Here is a 25349-nt window from a genome sequence, read left to right on the forward strand (position 1 = left end):
ATATTCGCTGAGGGGAGGCTGGTTTTTTTTAAGATTACTAGTGAAGTCCATGAAAAACTAGACAGTGAAAGCAGCTTACCAATTGCCTGTGCTGTATCTTTGCAGGAAATCTTTTAGCACTTGGCATATTTTTAAAAAATAACTTTTTCCCTACTTCTCTTTTCCATCACTTGATTATCCCAGCAGGTAAAGCACTCTGTCATTAAAGAACCTACATGATACCATAGACACACTTCAGTCTGCATCTGATACTATAACATCAACAATATTACGTTTTGCGCTTTTACATTCTTTACCACAGATTACTTCTCAAGTGTTTCACAGGTTCTAAATATTCTGAACCTCCATTAAAGACAAATAACAAGAGCATAACTTCCAGCAACCTTGTAGAAATAACATGTCGCTCATTTTTTCTGCAGCTGTCCAAAAGCGACTTTCAAACAAAAGCTTCCAAGACCACTTAAAATTATACTTGCTAACTTTGTAACTTATTTTCAGGACACAGACTCGGCAATTGTAATTAAAACTCAGTATAACATACTGTCTTACATAGTTTCCCAGTTGGGCAAGATTTCATTATTCCAAGTTAAAACAGCATTGCCGATGCTGTCTTCCAGTTTACACCGTTCTTCCAGTTGCTTCTTTCTCCTCTGGGCTTCTTTAAGCTCTGCAGAAAACCAATTTCCACTTTAAGTTAATAAAAACAGAAACCAAGTATTCACAGTTAGCTATTCATGGCTATATGGCCATATAAAAGCACACTATATTCACCTAAATATACAGTGGACTGTTCAAATTCTAAAGATTTCCCAGTCATACAGCAAGCTGAGCAATGAGGCCAAATGCGAATAAAGAAAAAAGTGGAACTATGCATAAGGCTCATTTCTGATGGATGGGGCAAAGGGAGTCGGATAATATACTGCTCCCTTCACCCTTCAAATCTAACCACGGAAGTACCTTTGAATTAACATCTCTGACAGCCAACAGCCCCACCTGGTAGGACAGGTCAGAGCGCTTCCCAGTAAAGCCCCACCCCTTGTTTTATGGCACTCAAAAAGACTGGCCAAAATAATACAGATTTTGCATTTTGTTTTCATCACTCTTACGTGTCAGTCTTTGTAAATCATGAATTATATATACTGTCAGGAAATCAAAAAAGCCACATTTTTGATACTACTTAGCACATGCTTAATCTACATGTCATACATCACAAGTATATATATATATATATACCAGAAACCTCCAGTCCCTTAAAAAGAAAAGTTTTCAAGATTAGTTTAAACATATTTTACACTTTTGCATCACCACTCAGTATTTCTTCTTGAATCATCAACTATTCTTTTTTCTACAGGCAAATTTGCTAGACATGCAATTTAACAAATGCAGGCAGACGCTCTTTAGAGCAGCAATGTGGAAATACAGGACGTGTGAAGGTTCTGACCTGGTGAGGAAATTAACTGAAGGACAGCAGTACCGTGAACAAGGTCTTTGGAAGGAACACACACAACCTGATGGGTCCACTTCAAAGCCCAACAGAAGCTGTGCCTGAGCAGAACTGTACCAACTGCCTGCTAATAGTTTCAGCTGTGATAGGAGCTCATTGTAAGTCTGCCTAAATACAGGCTTTGAATTATTCTCTAAACAAAAAACTGGGTGTTTATACTCTGAGTTCCTGACCTCTACACATCACTCTGCAAAGCTGTTGTTCTGGAGTGGCTTTTGGGAAAAGGGACTTTCTCAAGATATTTATCCAGACTGAATGACATACTCCAGTCCAGTGAAGACAGCACAAGGGGCTGGCCCACTGCCTAAACTCAGCATCAGCCCATTTCTCCCAAACCATCTACCCTATGTTCAAAGAAAGAACAGAGAAGCCCCTTTGGACTACTACACATTAAGTGCGGTGCTAACACAGGAGTCGCATGAAATTAGAACTTCACTGGTAGCTGCATGATGTTCAAACCACGAGAGGACAGGTTTATTAATATGTCAACTGCAGAAAGCAAGTGTTGTGTTCGTATCACCTTTCCACTGTTTCATATGGCTCAGAGGTCTGGCCATCTGGAAAAAGAAGAATTTCCAGTAGCTCTCACTGGACACGAAACTTCTATGAGTCCAGATTTCCTATTATTGCAACGCTTTTTATTAGAAAAGCCAGATGGTCAAAAATGTCAGCAGAAGGAAACCACAACTCTCAGCTCCACCTGATGTGCACAGGACAGTGCTGCTGAGAGCCTTCTGTGAACAACGTCAGACAGAAGTGATTAGCAAAACCTTGGGAAAGCTGTAAATTTTAAGTGGGAGACAGATTATCAAGTGAACATAACTACATTAATTTTCCTATGTGGAAAATTATGTATTTATGTACTACAGCCTCAGCAGGTTGTTCCCCACATGAAACTATCAAATACGCTGTAGTTATCTACGTAAGTCTAGTCTTCACTGATTTGACTGATAATCTATTTCAATATATTAATAACTTTTCAAACACACAAACAGATGCCACTCAATTGTTTAAGTATTCCAGCATTCCTGCTGGATTCTTGGATTGTTTCCTTTTTTAGCTTGGCATAGGGCTTTTAAATTAAACTGCCACCATCCCTCTCTCTTCTCTGGATTGATTCTTCTCGAGGGGAGGTACAGGTCCCTCATGGCACAGAGCAGCAGACTGACACAAGTATATTTCAGGTTTAGAAACACCCCTTAAACTTTACTTTTCTCCTCTGAAGACAAGAAATTCCATCACCTCTTTTTTTTGCTTGAACCACCATTTCTTCGTACTGTTGCCTGTGTTTCTGAGCTTCTTCAGCTGGTTTTGCAGGGAGGTTCCTTAAATATAAAAAATAATAATAATCAGTCTTAGAAGTTGGCAAGCCTGTCTAAAGAAATTTCTGCACGCTTCTAAAAGAAAAGCATATACTGCTTCTTGTCAAAATACATGATCAAAGAGTAGAGCAATGGATCCTTGGAAAGATTTTTTTCCCCAGAGTCAGCAGAAGAGACGGAAAGAACACTGACCAGCTACGACTACGTTTATATACAAAATATGCTGAGTAATTTCCTTATGCTTGGCAATTTCAGCATTTTTATTATTAAACCAACTGAACCCACAGGCTGATCTTCATAAATAAAGAGAGTATACTGGTATATACCGAGCTGGTAGTTTTTTATTTAAACTGATTTGTACAGATAAGATGCAAGAACATATTCTCTTTTACCACGTACCTCATTTAAGAGTTACATTCACAATATTTCCCCACACAGTAAGGACCCCATACACCAGCTTCCTTTTCTCCTCCACCCTCTGAGATCCCATTTCTATTTTAAAGGCTTATCTCCTCCCCCTCGCTTCTACAGCAACAAGTGGCACTGGAGTCATCCTCTATATTCTCCATTTCTCAACACTAGCACAGCCTTTTTGATCTGTGATTAAAGCCTGAACCGGTAACGTATCTGCCATACAAATACACATGCTCATATCTCAGACCACATTAACTTTAAACTAATCATATCTGTAATTAACATAACCGCTATGTATCTCACACAACTACAGGATCACCAAAACATCAACACAGGAAACAACTAAGTATTCTGCCCTTCTGTATGACAGAACACTGTATTGTATTCCTGGGACAGTTTATATCTTTGGTTAATAACAAAGCTATGCAAAAATTCACTGTCACATTCCTGTAAGGTGTCACACATCAGGCAGCTGCTACCCATCAACATAAGTCACCACTAGTGGTAGCATCCTTCACTATTTACATAATCATATTATCAGTAAAGTATGCATAGCCAGGCGATTTTTAAAAATATTCGTAGGCATGTATCAAGATTGTGACAAGAACAAGTGGATTTTCACATGAGCGTCATTGTCAACCATGGAGAACAACCTATTCTTTCGCAGTTTCATTTATGTAAATTGACCAACATCTTATTTAAATCCAAGTCTTTAGAAGTGGTGTAAGTTAGGGAAACTTTGGAAAGGAAAAACAGATGAAACAACGCAAGTTCTGCTAAATTAAATCCCACCACTTCAATGATTTGTCCTGTCTCTTACAGACAACACCATACACACGAGATGGTGTTTACTATCTATTAAGATTCACCTAACACTTTTTCCAGTTAAAGCTAGAGTGATTATGGAGTATCTATTGATTTTTTTTCTATACAGTTTTACCCAAACCCTACAAGTGAAAAAAATCTCACTACATTTTTCATACAGAAGTTTTAAATATTTTTGCCATAGGAAATTTAAAAAAAAAAATAATTAAAGCCTAATATGTTAAAAAAGTGTACAGTAACTGTAAGTAAACAATTAAAAAAGATTATTTAGAAAGATAGGTCAAAGGACAGCACTGTTGTCCAGAGCACTTTTCCCTACTAGACAGAAGAAATGAAAATTCAATTTTACAGAATCTTAAAAAGTACTTTTTGTGCTGGGAGTTCCTCAGTCTATCAACAGTAGAAAAATAAGAAAGCAAAATCTGAATGTTATCCTCTAATGTATCACTAACTCAACCCGAGCACTGTACTTCTCAGACCATCTCACATAAAAAATTATTTTTAACAGACACGTTTTAAATACAACAAATAAGCTAGTACGTATTGCTTGCAGCTGCATACAATAAAACCTGCTATAACAAATAATGACTCTTATATTGCTCTAGATATACCAAGAACTCTTGTCACAGCCACCAGTCAAGTAAAAAACTGTTCTAAATGACCCTACTTTGATGAGCATTCTTCATCCAGCTTGTTGATGAAAATACAGACTTATGTCAGTTCTTTACAGCAATGCACAGCTCTATTAAAAACGCAGATGCCATGCCTTTAAGGCTGGGTACCATTCATAAATGGACTAAACATGACTTTGTGTGCTTCAGCAGCAAACCGTGGTAGAACAGCTGCCAGTAAATCGCTATGGAGTTCATCTGTGTTTGCAAGAATCTCCTTACAGTAACAGCATGAAACAACTTAGCAAGTACTGGACAACCTCTAAAATGCAATGCTGAACCCACTGCAGAACAATCATTATGTTGTTTCATTATTTATGGAAGTGTGGTCTTTCTCTGTGTAAACAGGACACTGTACCCTGGCTTCTCAATTTCTTTAGCATATACCAGCTTCGCGTCTATGCTTATGTTCTCTCAGAGAAAATAAAAACCCCTTATTCATGTTTAGAAGTTAGAATTACTCAAATCTAGAGCTCTGCTCTCCTAATTTCCTCCTTTCATACAAATCTGATGCTTTTATTATAAAATAAGGGTACTTTTGTTGGAATATTTTTTTCTCATAATCAGCACACTTTCATATTCACTAGCCTGAAAAAGAAAAAATCTATTTTAAATTTTAAATCATCTGTTTAAGCTAAGTAAATACACACGGTAAGAAAAGCTTTGCTCGTCTAGTTTTAAAGGCACCTTCACTGTGGTATTTCCCAAAACTTACGCTGGTCTGTCCTCTAGAATGAGTGCTGTAGTGGAGAGGGGTTCAAAATCAAGATTCTTCCTCACATTCTGTTTAGGAGAGAGTGGTCTGTGAGCTCGTCCAGTTTTTTCTTCATATTCCTAGAGAAGCAAAAGACAGGGCAGGTTACAAGAGTGGAGAACACCAATATAATGCACATAAAAATTTAAACAGGGCCTACAAAATTCTTCAAGATAGTGCTTTCACATCTCTTCCCAACTGCAGTCCACTTAAAGCTTTTCAGTTTATGTTCAGGAGTGAGATTTGATGTTTTTTTCCATTCCTTCTGTTTGTAGCAACATCTAAAGTTCCTCTGACTTAGCAGTACTGAATGAGCTTACAAACAGCACATACTATCTGAGGTATAAACTGAGACCTATTTAAAATATTATTGTTTTCATTTACATGATTTTGAAATTGAAGCCAAAACCAGCCATAAGCTCCTTATCTTAAAATCTCATGGTAAGATTTCTCCAACTTGAGCTATTTTAGGATGCAACCTTTCAAGGACTGGAGGGGGAGGTTAAAATCACAGTTAGACACAAACCCCACACTTGTTATGACGTCTTGAAGTACGACAATCCCAAAGCCTAACAGAGCACAAGGTACTGTGTTTGTAATACAGATGCTGACACAGCAGAGCAGGATGAGTGAAGAGGCACCAAGATGACTGGGGTCTGGGGCAAGTGACACACGAGGAGAGGCTGAGAGAACTGGGCTTGTTCAGCCTTCGGAGGACGAGGCTGCGCAGGATCTTTGGTAGGCAGCAGGAATGGGACAGTGAAGGCTGAGCATGAGTCTCTGAGGAGCTTGCGTAAAGAACGTGAAGACAACAGGCACAAACTGCTACAAGGAGAATTCTGCTCTTAGGGAAAAAAACCAAAAAGACAACAAAACAACAAACACTAGGAAGGTAGTCAAACACTGGGACAAGTTTCTGAGAAGTGGTGGAACCTCTGACCTCGAAGGCATTCAAAATCCAAGTGGATGAACCCTGAGACTCAGAGGTCCTTTCACCCTTAGTTACTGTATCACCACAATCTACATTAGAGGACTTGGCGTTACATGTACCATGCTATTATTATTTTTCCTACAAACATCATTTTGGAACAAAATGTATCAAAAACATAGCCTAGCAGGACAAAACAACTTTACACAACTACCATCTACTCCAATGCTTGAAATACTAGAGCAAACATAAAGTATTCAAAGTGTGATGTATAAAAAAACAGCACAGTCAAACAGTAATACAGGAAAAAAAATCCATATTATATATACTTCTACAACCTACTTCATAATGAATTTTGCCACTTCCCAGACCCACCTGTTCTCATGTGTAGCTTGTTTATGCAATTTCTATTAAAATAAAAGAAACAATACTGTGAGAACTAATCATTATAAATGAGCCCTACGAACAGTGTTCCAGCCATGGACGGTGTCCCATTAGCACAAACAGCTCCTCAAATGGTTCTGATCTCTTTCTCTCGACCTAACCTGTCAATCAGGTCAAAACTTCCTTGGGCAACAGATCCAGCCTTTCCAACACAGTCAGAACAGCCTGGATCATTCAGAAACTAAAACAGGCTCCCTACCACTTCCAGAAAGGTCTTCTCCTCCAACCCCACCTTAGAAAAAAGGGGATAGGTGAAAAATACATACAAATGCCAAGCAACACAGCCGTGGTTTTCTACTCTAAGTCATACAATTCAATTCTAGTTCACGCTAGGTTTTGTGGGACTCACAGGGGCAGGTCTGCAAAGCTCCTGGGACACAGAAAAACCCTCCTTCTCCTTGTGTGTTAACTGGGCACTGCCTCAATAATCAATCCTGTGATGCCTGCATTGCTGTGACAGGAAACACTGTCACAAATTGGGAATGTCTGGCTCATTAATACCAGTTAATGCTGCTATGCATGACATCAGTTTGAAAACAAGGAAAAGAACCAAGAAAAACGCATTGCGACTACTGAATAATACTTAGCTTTGTTTAATGAAGGGCTAGTGCTCGTGCTGACAAAGATGTTCACTAAAAAAACCTCTATTGAGAAAATAAGGAAAGAAATACAGTGTGGGCAGGAATGAGGCTAATGGTTTTTCTTTTTCCCAGTTTCAATGAGGAGACTGACTTTTTTATTAGCTATTTTTCACAAATTAACACAGTCAAATATTAACCTCCATTGCTGCTTCAACGGACAAAGTGAACTTTGTCCCTAAATCTAACGTTTTTACTCCTTTGAGAGACTGCTGGTGAATGAAAAACCATCCAGCATCCAACTGCCAATATGCAGAAATCCTCATATATCGATCTCCCTGAAGCATCACAGAACTTGACATTAAAAGACATGTACCCAATGCCTATTACAGTAGAAGTTCCAGAAAAGCTGCTTAATTTTGCTTATGAAAATTCTTTTCTGGGCCTTCTTTCACTGAAAGCCAACTAGTGAGCAAAATTGCTTTTGGAAGACGAGAAAAACTGTACACACCCGGCTGCAATGGGGATGTTATTCCTTACAGTAGGATTATCTTGGATAGCTCATTCGGCCAAGCACAATGTTTTCCAGACCAGCACTACAGATGGATATCATTCTTCCAAGAATTTCTTGGTTAAGGAATGCTTCATTTTCAAATACGGATGGCTAGTTACAGTACTGGCAGATTAGTACAGTTATTGAGACCTCTTAAAGAGCAAAAGCCCACCCTGTACCTCAGCAAGTATTCACTGACGTGTTCCACTCAGCACTACCTATGGTAAAGAAGCCAGAGCAGCACAAAAATGGGAGTGGCACATTTTATCCGATTACAAGTATGAGTCTTTTGTAGCAATATCATCCTTTTCACCAGTAGCCAAAAAAACAGAATAAAAATGTCTGTTGGTGACAGTTGTTATCCACAAGGCTGGTTTTAATTAGGGAAAAAACAAACAAACAGAAAAACCTGACAACAATAAAACCACACTCCACCGCCAAAAAAACCCTAACAAAAAGCCACCAAAATTCACAGATGACAAAAGCTCATGAAAATGATATTTTATTCCAGTAAGAAAAGAATGCAGTTTGAACCGAGAACAACGTATGATACAGCAGTGAAGGACAATGAAGCCTCCACAAACTCATGTTAAAGAGTATGTGCTGACTGAGCAAGTGGAAGTATTTGCACATCCAGGCACACTGCGATAGGCTGAGCCACACAATAGCTCATTTTAAGCTTTCTTTTTTTTTAATTCACACTCAAATCTCTCACGGGTACAAATAATTCTATACTGTGATTAGGGGTTACCAACCTGATATGGTTGCAAATTAATTTTAGGATCAATTTAGGATGAGCTGATCGTTTACAATTTAAAATACATTGTTATCACTGAGATCACTTAGGCTGTCTTCCAGGTTTCTGTCTTAAGCTATTCAGCATTCAGGCACAACAGCTGAACTAGGGTTTGAAGATGTTCTATGATAGTGTGCTGTAGATCAAAGCACGGATTTAAAAAACCCAAAGCAAACAAACAAAAAACTCCACAGAAGCACACACCCCCGAAACCAAGTTTAACTGTAGGTGGAACCTGACAGCTTTGCAGTTGAGATGCAAAAAGCTCAAGCTGTGGTGACCCCCTGTAGTTCTTAAAGAGACGCTAATCTGCAAAGGGATCCTAAGCCATCTTTAAGGAGAAACACAAATAACCCACCAGAAAGCAGGGCAAGTGCCACAGGACCCAGGGCACCGGGCGGGAGGCGGCTGTGTGCCTCCACACACCCACCGAGCCTCCGGGGACCGGGAACAACCGAACCTGCAACACACCGACTGCTCTACCAAGGTCATCTCGCCTTGGCCCTGTGTATTTGGAGGTAACCACCCTCCGAGGCAGCCGAAGATGAAATATTCCTGCCCGGGGACAGAGCGGCAGGCGCCAGAGCGCTCCAGCGCCGGCAGCGCCGCTCGGGACGGAGGCGGCGGGGCCGGCACAGCTCTCGGTTCCGCCAGCGGCCCCGGCGGGAGCGGCCCCAGCCCAGGGGGCCGCTCCGAGCCACCGCCTCCCACAGTAGGGTCCCGCCGCCCTGACGCCTCACACAAAGGGAGCCCCTTCCCGGGAAGGGATTTGCTACCGGACCCGGCAAGGCGAGTTAGGAGAAGACAAGGCCGGTTTTACCGATAAGCTTTAGAGTCCGCGCCCACCCATCCCGTCTCCCCGAACCCAAGCGCCCAGCAGCCGCCCGTCCTGCCCTGCCCTGCCCGGCGGCACGGCTGCGCGCACCCAGCTGCCCCTCACTCACCATGAAAGCTGCGGCCTGTCACAGGCGGCGGCCCCGGAGCCCCATGCCCGCCCCGCACCGCGGGCCTGGCTCCCGCCGCGGCGCCGCCCGGGCCCGCACGGCCTCGCGGGCCGCCCGCCCCGACCCTGCCCTGCCCGGGCCGCCCACCGCGGCGCCTCCGCCCGCCCCGCCCCGCCAGCCTCCGTAATCACCCGCGGAGCCGGCGCAGCCGATCGGTTCTCTCCGCCTCGGCCAGCGCTGCCTGAGCACGCACGGCGCGCCCGGTGGCGGCGGTACCGACCTCCGGACAGCCCGGCCCGGCGGCCAAGGGCAGCGGTACCGACCCCCGGCTGGCCCGTCAACCCTGCGGGCACGGGCAGCGGTACCGACCCCCGGACAGCCCGGCCCGGCCCTGCAGCCAAGGGCAGCGGTACCGACCCCCGGCTGGCCCGTCAACCCTGCGGGCACGGGCAGCGGTACCGACCCCCGGCTGGCCCGTCAACCCTGCGGGCACGGGCAGCGGTACCGACCCCCGGCTGGCCCGTCACAACCCTGCGGCCAAGGGCAGCGGTACCGACCCCCGGACAGCCCGGCCCGGCTCTGCGGGCAGGGGCAGCCACAGCTCACCCGCGCTCAAACCCGTCCAGAGGGAACAGCAGCGGTGTCACGCTGAAATACCCCTACAGCACAAGCATCTTATCACCACAACTCCCACCCTGTCCTCTCCAGACAGCGCTAAAATATAAGAGATACAAATCTTTCTTCCACAGTTCGGACAAATTCCACATCACATCTCGTTAAATAGTTTGCCCCAATCTAGACGAATTAGGTTTGCGACTTTTCCTTCGTCCAGAACCCCAATATCTAACTCCGGGGAGGTAGCCAACTTGCAGTGGCACCATCGTTGGCAGACCCACTTTTTAAGCTGTTCACCGTTAACCTGCAGCCGTCAGTTGTCCCTTCCTCAGGATTTCACAGTCCTTCGTCTCACTGACTGCAGTTTGCAGCTGCCAGGCTGCCCTGCTCGAGGCCTGATCGTGAACCACAAGACGAGCAGCAAAGATGGACTCGAAAACAACCAAAGTCACCTCAGCATTCTGCTCTCAAGAGGTGGCTTTGCAAGAGCTGAGATAACTTATTTTCTCAAAATTTCTAACTGTTGAGTTAGCTAATGTGTTCAACTCACAACTTCTCATCTAATTCACAGATGGAGCGCTATTATACCAAATGAGGAAGAGCTCACTGTTTAAAAGTATTTTGGCTTCATTCCCGCCATCACCAATTAATTACAGACATCTGCCATCCAAGCATCTAGTGTCAGAGCACTAATAATTACCATGATGGCAAGTCAATATAGTTAATGGAAAGCACTCCAGCCTCCACTGATAACACTTTTCCTCATAACTTATCTGAAGCAGTAAATTATCGCACATATTAAAATACATTTATGTAAAATTATCGCTACTAACACAAAAACCCCCTTCAGATCATGAGGAAGAGCAACCTTAGGTGGACAATAGTAATCCTGTGGTAAATCTCTCTGGTTTCACATGATGAAAACAGAAGGAAACTGCAGCTCTTCTGGATGTAGGAAATAGTCGTGTATCAATTCACATTAAGAGGAGCTCAAACAACTAACTCTGCAAAACACTGATTTGGAGAGTGATTTCTGGTGACATGGGAAGATCTGCAACTCAAGCCGTACCCAGCCACACGTTACACAGACAGTAACAGTCACTATTTTTAGGCTGCTTCAATTATAAGAGCACCTGAGGCTACCTGAACAATCTGCGCACATGCTTTAATTACATATTTTTTCCACTGGAATCCTCGCCTCAATTCAGCATACAAGATAGGAACTGGACCAGGATTGCACAAGCAAACTGAAAATTGGTTTTTCCTGTTTTTTTGAGTCTCACTGCTACCTAAATTTTGCTTCAACGTTCCCTTCTCTTGCTTCATAGTTTTCTAACTGCATGTCCATCTGCAACCTCTTGCCTTTTCTTTATAAAGTGGTTTACCAGATAAACTTAGGTTGGTACACACTCAGCACTTCAGTGCCCTCCCCTGCCTTTCTGGCCCCTCACACCAGTTTTTTGTATTACCATACGTAGTTGTGTGACTGCACAACACACTAGATTGGGGAAATGATACTGCTAAAAGTAGTACCTTTGGTTTTGTTGGATTAGTGCGGTTACTCTGGCAATGCCTGCTGCGGGGCAACGTGAATGTGGAAGTAAATGGAAGGAAAAGGAGTAAGCAGCAGGACTGTTCTTTCAGAAGCTTAATTGAAACTGGCAACTGTTGAATTACGAAAATATCCTTCAAAACTCAACAGAAAGAGAATACAAACTGCTGAGCTCAGATATTAAACTTGCAAACATATATGGAGGCTTTTTTAAACTCCAAAACCAATACAGAACTATTCTGAAATGTGTTTAGTTTATTAGTTAGTGATCTGACAACCTGAGAAATCAGAGTTGTGCACTCAACCTGCACGCTTTGCCAAAGTGATCTGACAAGTTCCATAGTTAATTAATGGTTCAAGATCCATCGCCCCTACTTGCTTTACCCATATATATACATGCACACATACATACATACACACATACATACATATATATACACACAATATACACATACATATATATATACATACACACACACACACACATATATATATATATATGTAAACCTCTTATGCTATAGAAAGGACACTAGAGCAGAAAATAGCAACATGATGACACAACTTGACTGACGTAATGTTATGGACGTAAAGTTTTATCTTCCACCAGGACAACCTTCTTGTCTGTAGTAGCACAGTATTCTTCTGTTCCATACTTAACAAATTAGGAATGCTTAAGCAATTAAGGGTAAAAGACTACATCCAGTTCAGACGAGGAAAACCCCACACTACCTGCTTCTAGGCATCTAGTGCTCTGAAATTTCCCTCTTTTGCCCTGAAAAGTATCTACTTTTCTCTTCTGATTAGAGGTGAGACAGAACTTGGGCTTGCAACTTTGGTCCCACACAATTGCACTGAAGCAAAAAGAATAAAACAACACACACATCTTCAAAAAGGGTAACAGCAGAGAAAGATGTAGAAGCCACATCCTCTGCTTTGAAGCCCTGTGCTCCAGCCACTGGATTATTTTTAAAAAAGCACATATTTGTATTTTATACAATTGTATTTTGAGCAATGGAGGCATCAAATTAAGAAACACTTAAAACCTAACACTAGGTAAGGCCAAGGTAGGTCTTCCAAGAAAGAATAACAGTTTGCCGTTTCGGAGTCTGTCACGTAACACGCTACGTATCAGATGGTTCTCACCCTCAGGGTTCATGTTTCATTTGTGCTATATGTTAATAATTTAAGTGCTTTTTGGTTCATGTAGAGTGGCACGCTTTATTTTTTAAAAAGGAAGCTAGAATAGTTCCCTATATTGGAAGTACTCCGAGACAAAGCATACCTATGAACTGTGTGGCTTACAAACAGCTCTTTATTGTAACCAGCATACTGCTACCAGTGACTCCAGCATGAGTCACAGTCACAAAAAAACCTCCCTGCTGCTTAGAACACTGAAAAGGATGTAATTTAATCTGCATATACAAACATGTGCACAGTTTCCCTATATACTGATAGTATCTGATACACTGCAGTATCAAACAAGTGGAAACATCTGTAAGAAAGTCTTCCAGCACAGCAAGCATCTGATAAGTGCTTGAGCAAGAGAATACGAGCTAAATGCTGTGGGTTTTTTGTTGTTTTTTTTTTTTTTTTGTTTTTTTTTTTTTTGTTGTTGTTTTTTGTTTGTGTTTTTTTTTTTTTTAATATCTGCCAGAATAAAATACTATCAACATCTGGTTTCAGCATACCCCTTAAATGTCACTTTCAGAGACCAAGGTAGCACTGGATGTGAGCTTCACATATAAACAATTTCACATAAACTACATGTCTGGTCACTGATCTGTCCACCTCAGTCTTCTATATAGCTTCAGCACCATACCCTTCCAAATCGTCTCTCAGCAACTTTTTCTTCTGACATTTCACATCAGTGCTGATGTTGCAAAAGAAAACTTATCTTTCTGATCTATTCTCAAATAACACGCTCTTCAGTCTGGCTGAAGAGCGTGTCAGAGCTGTCCCGCTCACCTGACACAGAAATACAAGCACTCTCCATGTCACATCAGCTGCTGAAATGGCCAATGCACCAGGTAAACTCTGGGATAGAGAAAAGGAGTCACAGAAGTAAGGCATTTTATCTTCCAAGTTCTCAAATCAGTTGCAAATATGATGTAGAATACTCGCAGTCTTCAAGACAGCGTACAAGCCACCCAGGAATGCCATCTACTTTGCAATGCACAGCAACTCGTAGCATTATGCCGTTTACACTCACAGCAGCACACAGTTACTATTTTTGTTTGCAAACAGCTGTCTTATAGATAAGTATGTGCAGGCTTGTATTTAGCTACATGACTTCAGTACGTACATCAAACTAGTGTGAGAAAAGGTACTTCACATGATACTTTTAACCACAATTCACTTCCCCCCCCCCTTTTCAGACCCCTCTGCCAATTTCTAATCTGCTTCCTCATCAAAATTCGTGCATTTCTAAGGATCTCTGACTTTTCCAAGGTGGACACTTGTCTGCCCTTAGAAATTACGGAAAAACAACGTGACCAGTCTATTGCACTAAAGCCACTCAGTGTTTTCCTACATCCATGTTTGCTTCTCTGATCCCTGAAATTACCCTTGAAGCAGTTACTGAAGCCAATTTCTTAGACATCCAAATAAAAGTTTCTTTTGTACTCACACTGATGCTGTGCTTCATATTATCTCTCATCATTTGGTGGTGTGCATTCTGTATTTTACAAAAAATTGTATCAACATGGAAATCTTCCAGAATACAACCTTCTTTACAATATAAGGTGCAGCATTATGTGAAAATTACTAATAGGCACAAAAAATGTGTAATAAAATCATGTGAAAAATGAGATCGAGTGTCCTCTAAGAGACAGAGAGTGAGAATGAGAATATTAAATTTGAAGAAATATTTTCCCAGTTTTTTTTTTCAGAAAGATATTTAATGAAAAAGTACCAGTCTGGGTGTTTTAAAATCCATACATCCAGATCCTCAGGCTTTCCACTAACACACATATGGTAACTCCATTCATTTTGCAGAGCCAAAGAACATCAGCTTTGTTTGTTGTTGCTAGTGAGCATGGTAAGAGTTGGCCTTTCAAAACCTCCACCTCCTCCCTATTCTTTAATTTAGATGGAGATGTATAAACTGGAAGACAGACAAAGAAAACCTCTGGGTCAGGTTTCTTGTGAGCTTACTGCTGTTTAACACAGAAATAACATACTGAAGTCTAGCAAAACTTCATCAATTTTACATTTACTGATGCAAGTTCTAGTCTCCTGTTAGGATAGACAGTTCCACCACAGTATTCAGAAACTAACACACCTGCCTTTAATGATTTCTCTCCAGCTTTGCTTCACAGCAATGTTTTTCTAAGTGTTCAAAATTACGCGCCAGTACTTCCAGGCTTGCTCTCTACAGACTTCTATTTTCATTTTAAAACACATGTGGAAACAAAAAATCCAAACGCCTTCTGTGTGTTGCTGTTCAGCACGCATGGTGGAAGGTTTCTACACTGACACCAAGATGTGAGTGTTCCAGTATCTACCTAAAAGGACTATCAGACACATAGATCCCACCTGCATCTTGGATCCTCATTTAACAGCAAATGAGAAGGAACTTAAACCGATGTGTCAGGTCTTCTGAAAAGTTGCCTTCCCTGGCCTTGAAACTGTGGGGCAGGAAGAGCTGTTTATGTCATTCTAACAAGTCAAGTATTTTTCAATGAATTTGTGCTTTCCTGCATTTAAAAATAATCTTGTGCCATGCCAATTTATACTCCTTCTAATGGTAAGCATCAACTAGGGCTACAAAGTAACTAATTCAATTAAGACAGAGAAATTTTACCATCTCAATGGACAACTTTAAACTTACTGCATCTCCTCTAAAACATACTACTAGCACTGAAACAGACCCTTCAGTAGAGACCAGCAGCTGACATCTTAACTTCAATAACAACTAACAAAGCTTATACTTATAACTATTTAGTATCTTTATTCCAGAAAGGAGATACTCATCCTTAAAACCTGCCTGTTATACCTATTTAGGATCCCTCCAGCTTCCAGGGCTTTTGACCAAGACAATTTATGAGGAGTGTTAAAGAGTGATAAAACTCAAATAAAAGCTTTAAAACTGGAAAGGGTTGGGGGGAACCCTCTCACTTTAAAAAAATACTTCGTAGCTTGCCATAACTGTTAAAACTGATACTCAAAGCCTATTATTTCCTATTACCTTAATGTTCGTAACATATTCTGTGCTTTCACATGTTCATAACATAAGGGAAGAAGTTCCAAGAGCATCAAAAGCAGCACTTTGACAGCTAGACTCTGCTAGATTATAACACCAGGGTGGGTCTCATTACATTCTTTTATTATTAAAATACTCAAGAACAATCCTTTTGCCATAGTATTCAATTACCCTTTCATTTACTGTGGATAGAAGCTTGCTTTATCTCTTTAAATATGATAGCAGATTTGTTTGAGGCAGGTAATTTTCAAGTCAGGACAACTGCAACACACGCTCTGTAGAGTAATACAGCCAACTGGAATTGCTGAATAATCTGTTTAGTACATTTCTGGATATTGGAGAACAAGAGATGTTTTAGGACTTCAGTTGCAAAACATTTCTTTTCTTTACTTGTTTTTATTTATGAAAAAATAGATGCCTTTTACAAATTATTATGATAAAATATTTATAACTGGATGAGAAGGAAAGACGTGAGATAGCAGTGCATTAAGGCAACTTGCAAGTTTAGGGTTATAACTCTTAAGTGGCAAAATAAGAGTTACACCTTTATTTCTAGAGACCGCAACAAGAATAAGCATAGGTTAGTTTTAGAGTAACCACAGTAACTATGTCTTCTTGCACTGCAAATGAGCTTTTGTTTCTTTATTCTTGGGAAGAAAAAGGAACTCGGGCACAGCACAACAGATTGAAATCCTGTGTTTTTGATGGCCGACAAGTAGAAAGGAACCCAGAGGAGGAAAAAACCAGGAAATTACTCATTAACACCCCTGGACTTCTACTGCAGAACAGAAAAAATGCACTAGACAGTTTAATACCTAGAATGCTTTAAACTGTGAATGAACTCTACACGTAAACAGCCCCCTCGCCATTATCAGCTACATTATTAGACACAACAATTTTACCAGTGATCTATCCGAAGCAAAGTCAGTATGAGCAGAAGACAATGCTCTATCCAAAATTGGAGAGATCTAGCTCCTTTCAGAATCTGCAGCCAGCTTGAACCAAGCACTTCCCCTTCACGAGGCCCCGAACGGACCATCTGAACACAGCACAGCGTGTGCTCAACGCAAATGCTCACCAAAGCTGGGTGTTTCCAGACACCGGCCGCCCCTCAGCAGAGGGCCAGGGGAAGCAGCACACGTGGCGGCACAGCCGTGCTGCTGCTCATGGGCCTGCACCAGAACCTCCACACGGCAGCAGACGCTGGACTTCTCTCTTTGTTTTTTAACTGGATAGAACACACTGCTCTCAGCACTTATCACTGTCTGCCTGAAGCATGAGTTGTAGTAATTTCTTTCAGTAATTCTTGCTGGGTGCTGCTGCTCTGCAACTCTTTTCCACATAATAGATTTGAACCAAACACTAGGTGTTGAGTAAAGTGATTTTTTTTTTAATCAACTGGGGTAATAGCTTAATGGAAAACAAAATCAAGTGAAGATTGACTTGAATGATAACTGATCCAAATCAACTTACACAGGTTTTTCATTGAGTGCTATTAAAAACTTAACCATTCATCCCACAAAAAAGGATTACCTATGAGCCAAGCAATGTATTTAGCTCTTTCAAGGGCTCATTTTCACCATATCGCATGCTACAAAGTAAGCTTAAGTACAATTGAATTTAACTGAACCCACATATTGTCATGATCTAATTATTACAGAAAAACATAACTGGTAAATCATATTGATTCATTTCCTAAAAGCAAGCCTGTTGTGTCTCCATCTGAAGACAGCCCAGCTGGGAAATGTTATCATTGGTACCAAAAAAGAAATTAGACTATTCCACCTCCCTCCCTCCTCAAAGGAAACAAATACAGGAATGACTGGGGGGGAAAGGATCAAATAAACCCTAAAACAGTCTGAGATCTTTTTAAGTTTGGAAAAGTGAAAAGCCCTAGGTTAAAACTCATAGTTACTTTTTATTATTAAGGAACCACCATTAGGAATTCTAAATATTCTGATATGGAATGTCAGCAAACAAAATAATATAATATTTAGAGTTTTTTTTTTAGAGTTTTAGAGTTTAGAATTTTTGAGTTAAGATTGTTATTGAAAGGCCTCAACTGTTATATATGCTGAATTTTACTGGTATTGAAACTCAAGGAAAATGAACATATCCCATTGTGCTCTTAATGGAATTTATACAGTTGAAGTTAAATTGAGCAGTCTTCATAGGGTCATAGAGCATTTGGAAGGGAAAAAAATATGCAATGTTTTTAAAAAATGGATTTTCACATTACAGAAAAAAAAAGGAAGATAAATACACCATAAAGTATTTTAATTTAAGCTGCTCCTTTAGGGAAGATAGCTGTAATGCATCTGCAGGATATACCTAAAATGTGACTTTCCTCTATACACATTAGTCTCTTAGTACACAAGATCTTGACTGGGCAGCTGCAAATAAGTTCTGTGAAGACTGATCACATGAGAGGAGACAACCAAAGGATGTCCTGAGAACAATAGTAACTCTTCTTGAATTTTTAAAGGAATTTCTTTTTCAAGGGCATTCACTAACAAAACCACTGAAAGGAATAAAAAAGAAGTTGCAAACACATGGTATTTACACCTGCTGTTCCTGGCAATCCTGGAAAGACTTCCTGAAAGCAACAGCGGCTGCAGAACCCAGCTCAGCTCTACAGTCTATCGAGAAAGGAAGATAATCTAACTTCAGTTACTGCTCTCAGTGAGGTACTATCATCTGACTTCTAATGCATTTTCACACATCAATTACAAAAGCAACTGGCGTAACCAGTTCTATTTAAGCAGGATTCCTGAAGATAATTGATACAAAAAAGTAACCATGCAAACCTCCACTGCAAATGCACTTGTAGCTTCTCAGAGGAGTTACTTCTGCTGACAGCTTTTAAGCTTTAAAACATTCAACTGGATAAAAACCGTATAAAATCTCTTGGTGATCACACAAGCAGCCCAGCCTTAGCGTATGCCAATACTGATTCTTTATCACGTATCCTGTCAGCAGTAAAAGCCGGCCAAACACCAACTTAGCCGGAGTGACTTTAATCCCATATTGTTAAAACAGAGTATGATGCCATGTCTTACACATACCAGTTGAACAAGTGAGAGCTATTTAGAAGTTTTTATGGGACTTGAGAAAAGGTTTATGCGCTCAAAAACCTGTTTGACCATTCTTTTGGTGGGAGGTCAGACAGAAAACAATGCAACTGCTCCTTACATAGTGCGTCTGGCCTCAGCTGTGTATGTACAACCATCTTCAGCTGGGCTATAATTATATTCAGTTTGTTAATGGCAACTGAAGTCTGAGGGTCTGCAGTTTTCAGCATTTATTTATTAAGTAGGCAGCCAGAAGGAAATAAGAACTGGTATTTATATGAACAATCTTAAACCAGTTCAGAGTTCAATTACTTTTCCTCCCCCCTCTCTTTTGTGCTTTACATAAACACACACCTTACTATTGCATTATTTCTTACAAATTTTATAACAGGGGAAGTACCAGAATAATATAGAATGTGAATGTATTTAAAGATTTTTCCCTTCATATAGTTTTAATTCCCTACTTCTTTTTTTTTTTTTAATTCTGCACACAAACATCCTTATTTTTTAGAATATTAAGTTTGCATTTAACTTTGTTCATCTCATTCTGTGAAAAAAAATATAAAGGTATCAAAATATGGAACCACGAATATACCAATTAACTCACTATGGGAGTCTACAGCCAAATTAACTGCATAGTCACAGGGCTCTAATTAGCGACCTGCACAATAGATTTCTTTGATGTCTGTCCAGAAGTCAAAGAAGTTGACTTGAGAAAGGATTACTTGGTGGCTCAGTCACCTTATTCCTGTGCACCAAGAGCTTCATAACAAGCACTAATGGTCAGATGTGAAACTTGAGGACAGATACAAACAGAAATTGATAACGGTAGCTAGTACTACAGTCAGGCTATTTTGTAGCATCTTAGAAAATCCAAAGGATTTTTAACAGTCTAAACAAGTTACATTGCCCAAGATGGGAAACCACGGTCAAGTAAAAATCATGACAAAGAATTGATCACCTCTCCTCTAAGTTGCCTTCCCGAATTAACTTAGACCAAGATTTTGCTAACAGAAACACGACTCAAGAGCCTCTGTAGCCAGGCAGACCGAGTCTACTACCTGTGGGCTAATGAGCATTTTACCAGGTAGACAGTAACATCACTGCGAACAGACAATTTGCAGGAAGAAAGGTAGGAATACGTTTGGGTTTTTTTGACTTGAAAAGGATCAGTAAGCCAAGCCTAAGCAGCCAGAGAATGGAAAGGCTCTTGCTCAATAAACAAGCCCTGTTTCAAGTACCCCAGTAATGTCCAGCATCAGCAAGAGGTGGGAACTGGAAGAGGAAGGGCAGTGTCGAGCTCAAGCAGGCAGCACAGCCTGTACATCCACCCTTTCCCAAACCTGAGGCATCTCAAGTAAGAGACTCTCAGAAGCTTGTCAGTTTTGTGTCACCAGCAAACAGGCATGAAACCCTTTACCAGTGTCTCTCCAGAACAAATCCAGATGAACACCCAAGAGGCAGAGTGATGAAAAGTTAGTTACAAGGGCACGCCAACGCACAATTCTTTTGTTCATCTTGTCAGCAGCACAAAACATTAGGACTAAGCCTGTCAGAGCACTGAATCCTATGAATGAAGTCAGATAATCCTGCACATACACAAGACGGAAGGAATAAAATGTACTATGGGAAGGAAGCAACACCCATGAAACTGTGGCCAGCAGCACATGGGCAATGCCTAACTATTTCTCATCAAGTCTGCACAAGCTGAGTTGTGTAATATAATCAGAAAATCACAGCATGGAGTGACAGGTGACTGCTGCTACAAATCATGACATTAGCTCAAGAGATGAGACAGCAGGGTTCAAAACCCTCCTGACATCAGAAAAACGGACTCTCCCTTTTCTCCCTCCAGTTTGATTTTCTTGAAGTGTATAGGAAGTTACACACAATGCTATGTTAAGAGAATCCTTAGAGTTTGAATTAGTCCCTTGTGTCCAGGTGGTACTTTCCACTCAGACTGTGTGTCCTACCCACTTCTCTCCATAGGTTCAATTAGCAACCACCATGTTGCCACCACTGCTCAAAGCCTCAGAGCTCCCACACTGTCTTCAAGACCCAGATCCCATAACTAACAAATTCAGGTAAGAGTGTTCCACGATATTTTCCACATCTCTTTGCATAAGACAGTGTGGAAGTCAAGTCATAAAACACTGGTGACCAGGATATGGAGTCTTGAGCTCCAAAACAGTCACCAACTCTGTATCCCCAAACAATTGGCTTCTCAGGCACCTAACATTTATAGTTGATTTCATATAATGCAAGTGTAACTCCCATTGCACTGAGCTTTAAGGAAGGCCCCAGCAATTCTGGAAGAAAAAAAAAAAAGCCTGATTGTCAGTAAAGCATACACAAAGCACAGACAATTAACAGCCACCTTGTTTCATGCCCCACAGGAAAAAGTGCACACACTGAAATCACCTACTAGGACACTGACTATTTACCTTGATCACAGACTCTCTTGGTCTTGGAAATCAAATACCTCCTGGTACAAAGAGACAGAACATCCATTCTTCTGGCCTATTACCTCCCCCCCGCCTTTGTTTTTTTCTCCAGAAAGCAGAAGGAACTGGTGCTGGCCAACAGGCATCACCCAATAGCCATGTACTGTCAACTTCTCCACTTAAACATATGCAAGCTCTTTAGGCACAAATCAAAGGGCTAAAAGCTAAAAACTCTGCAACACAAGTGCTACCCTGTCATTGTCAAAACAACCCGTGAGGGGTGGCCTAAATTGGGATGTGCCTTTGCGTGCTGGTGAGACTGGATTAGTTATTTACAGCCCCGTCTCAGAAATTTTACATGTCAAAAATAACTTCAGGAAGGCACCAAATAAATTAGGAAGCTCTAATTATTGTTATACAAGAGGCATTGGAGACAATTGTTTCAGACTTGCAATCTTGCCAGAAACTCACTAATGGTTGGATGCCATACCACGTAATTTTTTAATAGCTACTTTTTTTCTAACAAATTTAATATAACCATTCAAAGTTGTAATGTTCTAGAAATACTGAATACTCACAATGTTTGGATCTAAAGGACAAATCTTCACAGTACCAGTAACAAACACAACATGTTAATAAATTACTTACACACTTATAATACAACAGATAACTACAATAAAATACACTGTCAGAGTACTGCGATGATTAAGCCCCTTCAATTGTGTCATCAAAAATCTTCAGTGAGCACTTCAGAACTGTTAATTGTATCAAGATAAGCTGTAGATAAAGTCTGAACAGTTGATCATAACGACAACTGCAAAAAGCTGCTTGAAGTTCACTTACATTCACAGCCTAGCTACAGCTAAGAACAGTCACATGAGATACCTGGATTTGCAGAGCACTTTACCCTAAATTAAGCAGCTCAGTCCTTCAAATCAGCAATCTCATTTCACACACAGAGACTGGTTTTGAAGTTCTAACTGCACGGTCTCTTTCCATACAAACCTTACTAGTCCCACAGTCCCAACTAAGTAAGAACTGAATGAAATACAACAAAAGGGTCAAACACATAAAATGCCTATATAATGCAACGCAAAAATCCCAGATCAAGCAAGACAGATTGAAAGAGGTTGTTCCCTTCTCACTGAAAGAGCAGCTCATAAACTACTGGCCACATATTTGGATTTCACAAGATTTTTTTCCCCCTAGGGAAGGCAGGTTCTTTGATTCACTAGCAATGTACTTGGATTTATCTGCAGTAGAACCAGTACTCTGAAATGTTACGTTTTTCAATAAACTTATAATGCTATAGGTTCTGAAGAAATATGCAAAGAAGGAGAAAAAGGGTTTTCACTGTGTTTTTATTACCTTATGACACAGTAAGGTAAGGCCTGAAGAGGATTTTGTATAGCCTCTTCAGCCCCTTCCCCTGCATCCCAAAAAACAGCTGCTAAAATTTGACAAATCATGGATCTAACTACCAGCAAATGTAAGCAAGAGACACACACATAAAAACCAATGTCAAAACTAGTTAAGCAGCAATGAAGACAGGGAGAAACCCAAATTCTTTCATGTTTCTGATGCTTTTAAATTTTTTCTTAATTCAAGGAACCACCTCAGTAAACCCTTTCAATTCCCTTTTGAACTACACTGTACAAGGAAAAACAACAACAACAAAACCACCACCAACAAAAAAACCCACACAATTTTATTCCGTGTACTTATTCTGAACTGTACTCTGTTGTTCCAACATTTCAAGTCAGTAACCAAATTTTCATCAAGGACCACACATGGAAAATTTCAACTCCAAACAGCAAATACTTCAGAAAACAAGGAATGGGTGAAACCAGTGTTCCTGCATAAGTTTCAGGCACTCCATCACATTCGCTCTATCTTGAATTTATGCATTTTTTAATTACTATTTAAGCACAGATAAGCCAATGCCCAGCAGAACACCATTTCCCTTTCAACAGCATGTTATAGATGGGTCTATGACACAAAGGCCACAAAACAGTGAAAACTACAATGAGATAAAGACAATTGAAAGATTTTCAAAATCTCTGCTAAGCTTTATTAAAAAACACAAAGACACATTAATATACTTCGAATCTTCACATGCAAAGCTTTATATCAAAGTGGCATTTTCATGGAGTACTCAATGTAATGACCACGTAGAACATATTCTTTTGAAAGGCACTACTATAATGGAAGTAGAACTTCAATGAAGAACCTTCTTTGATACTGCCCAAGAAATTGTGCACAACTCATCAAAGAAACAAGCTTCACAGTCATTACACAGATCATAAACTTAACTTTCACCACTAATCCTAACACAGAGTTAAACAAATACCTTTTGTGTTTTCTTTGGATCTTTCTGTGAGTTTTCTCTGAGAGGCACTTTTCCAAACAACTTCCATCCCACATCATTTTGTTTTTCAAATCTTGCACTTTGCTTTCTGGTAAACAAATTCCTACAAAAAAAACCACAAACAACAAGGTCTGATTAAGAGAGTTGATTCATCACAAAAAACAGGGGGACAGACAATTTGCTAACCTTATGTGCCCCATTCACACATTCCAACTCCTTTTTGTGGTTGTGCTGGTAGCCACTGTTTCCCATCCTCCAGAGGTACATTATGCAGCAATATCACCATACTAGGCAATGGACTTGGTTAAATAAGAATTTTTAGTAGATAAAAAAAAAATCATCTGTAACTTTCTAAAAAAGCAGCCTTCTTTTTTAGATCATTCAGCCTCACTCTTTTAAAATAAGACTAAGACACTGAAATCTCTTGCTGCATAAACATTGTTCACCCACCTCTTACAACACACTGCTACCAAAAATCACGAAAAGTTGCAGACATAGCAGCCTTTTACTGTAATCGATATGCTTTCATAAAAGATTATTTTTCCTGAATAACCTTAAAAGCAGCTATCAAAACACATTAATTCTGAGGTCGCTCTAAACCATCTCAAATTAATCAGTTTAAACACTGTAGTAAGTCATAAAGCTAGATATAAAGCTACTGAGTCAACTTATTTTGTGTCTTCTCAGCACAACTATGTGAACAGTTTCTTCTAAAACTGGACTGAAGATCAGTGTTCATGCTTTTGGTAGCTCTCAGCTCCACCAAGAGCACAACATACATTCTACACCCACAGCATGTCTGGATTATTACAATAACAGATCTTCTTTCGTCCTGCTGTCTAGTTCACCTAGTACTCAAGTATGTCCAGGTTAGCTCAGTTATTTTACACACATTCTGATAGGTTTTTCTGGGAACTTGACTAGTGGCTTTTGCTCTCTCATTTAACAGAGGAAATTCAAACAAACAAACACACACACACACAAAACCCCACAATTACACTGAGACTAAAGCACTTCTGCTACCTCAATGAGCAGGCAGCTATAGCAGCTTGTTACCACAGACACTTCCAGTCTGGCATTACTGCTTTTCCTTATCTTCAGTTACTACCTTAATGCCCAGATTGTTTCTTATTCATAAAGCGTGGCAGTTTGGGAAATAAAATTACATTGAGCTTCATGTTCTAAAAGGGCTGAATACAACCTGGATGCTAAAAAGGTCTTCTTGGCCACTCCACATCAGCTAACATGAACAATATCATAAATACACCAACAGAAATAATATTGCTTGGAATACAGGAGAAATGTTTCACATAAGCAAAACAATCGCACAAACATCAGTGTGCTGGAATGTATTACAAAGTTAAT

The 25349-nt window shown here is 40.4% G+C and overlaps 1 protein-coding gene across 3 annotated transcripts in view; it reads right to left on the reverse strand.

The window, feature by feature from the left end:
• TBC1D14 (TBC1 domain family member 14) overlaps positions 1–25349 on the reverse strand; it is a 69929-nt gene that overhangs the window by 22872 nt on the left and 21708 nt on the right. For 2 of the 3 annotated variants that reach the window (XM_065062603.1, XM_065062604.1), the window contains exons 3-6: positions 23967–24087; positions 5452–5570; positions 2747–2829; positions 550–667 (exon numbers count right to left, since the gene is read on the reverse strand). In XM_065062603.1, coding sequence (XP_064918675.1) covers positions 550–667; positions 2747–2829; positions 5452–5570; positions 23967–24087 — 441 coding nt within the window. Of the gene's footprint in view, positions 1–549; positions 668–2746; positions 2830–5451; positions 5571–9733; positions 9889–23966; positions 24088–25349 lie in introns of those variants that run through there. The other variant, XM_065062605.1, reaches the window with a different exon arrangement.

Source organism: Columba livia, chromosome 4 (assembly GCF_036013475.1).
Source record: "Columba livia isolate bColLiv1 breed racing homer chromosome 4, bColLiv1.pat.W.v2, whole genome shotgun sequence".
NCBI classification, from domain to species: domain Eukaryota; kingdom Metazoa; phylum Chordata; class Aves; order Columbiformes; family Columbidae; genus Columba; species Columba livia.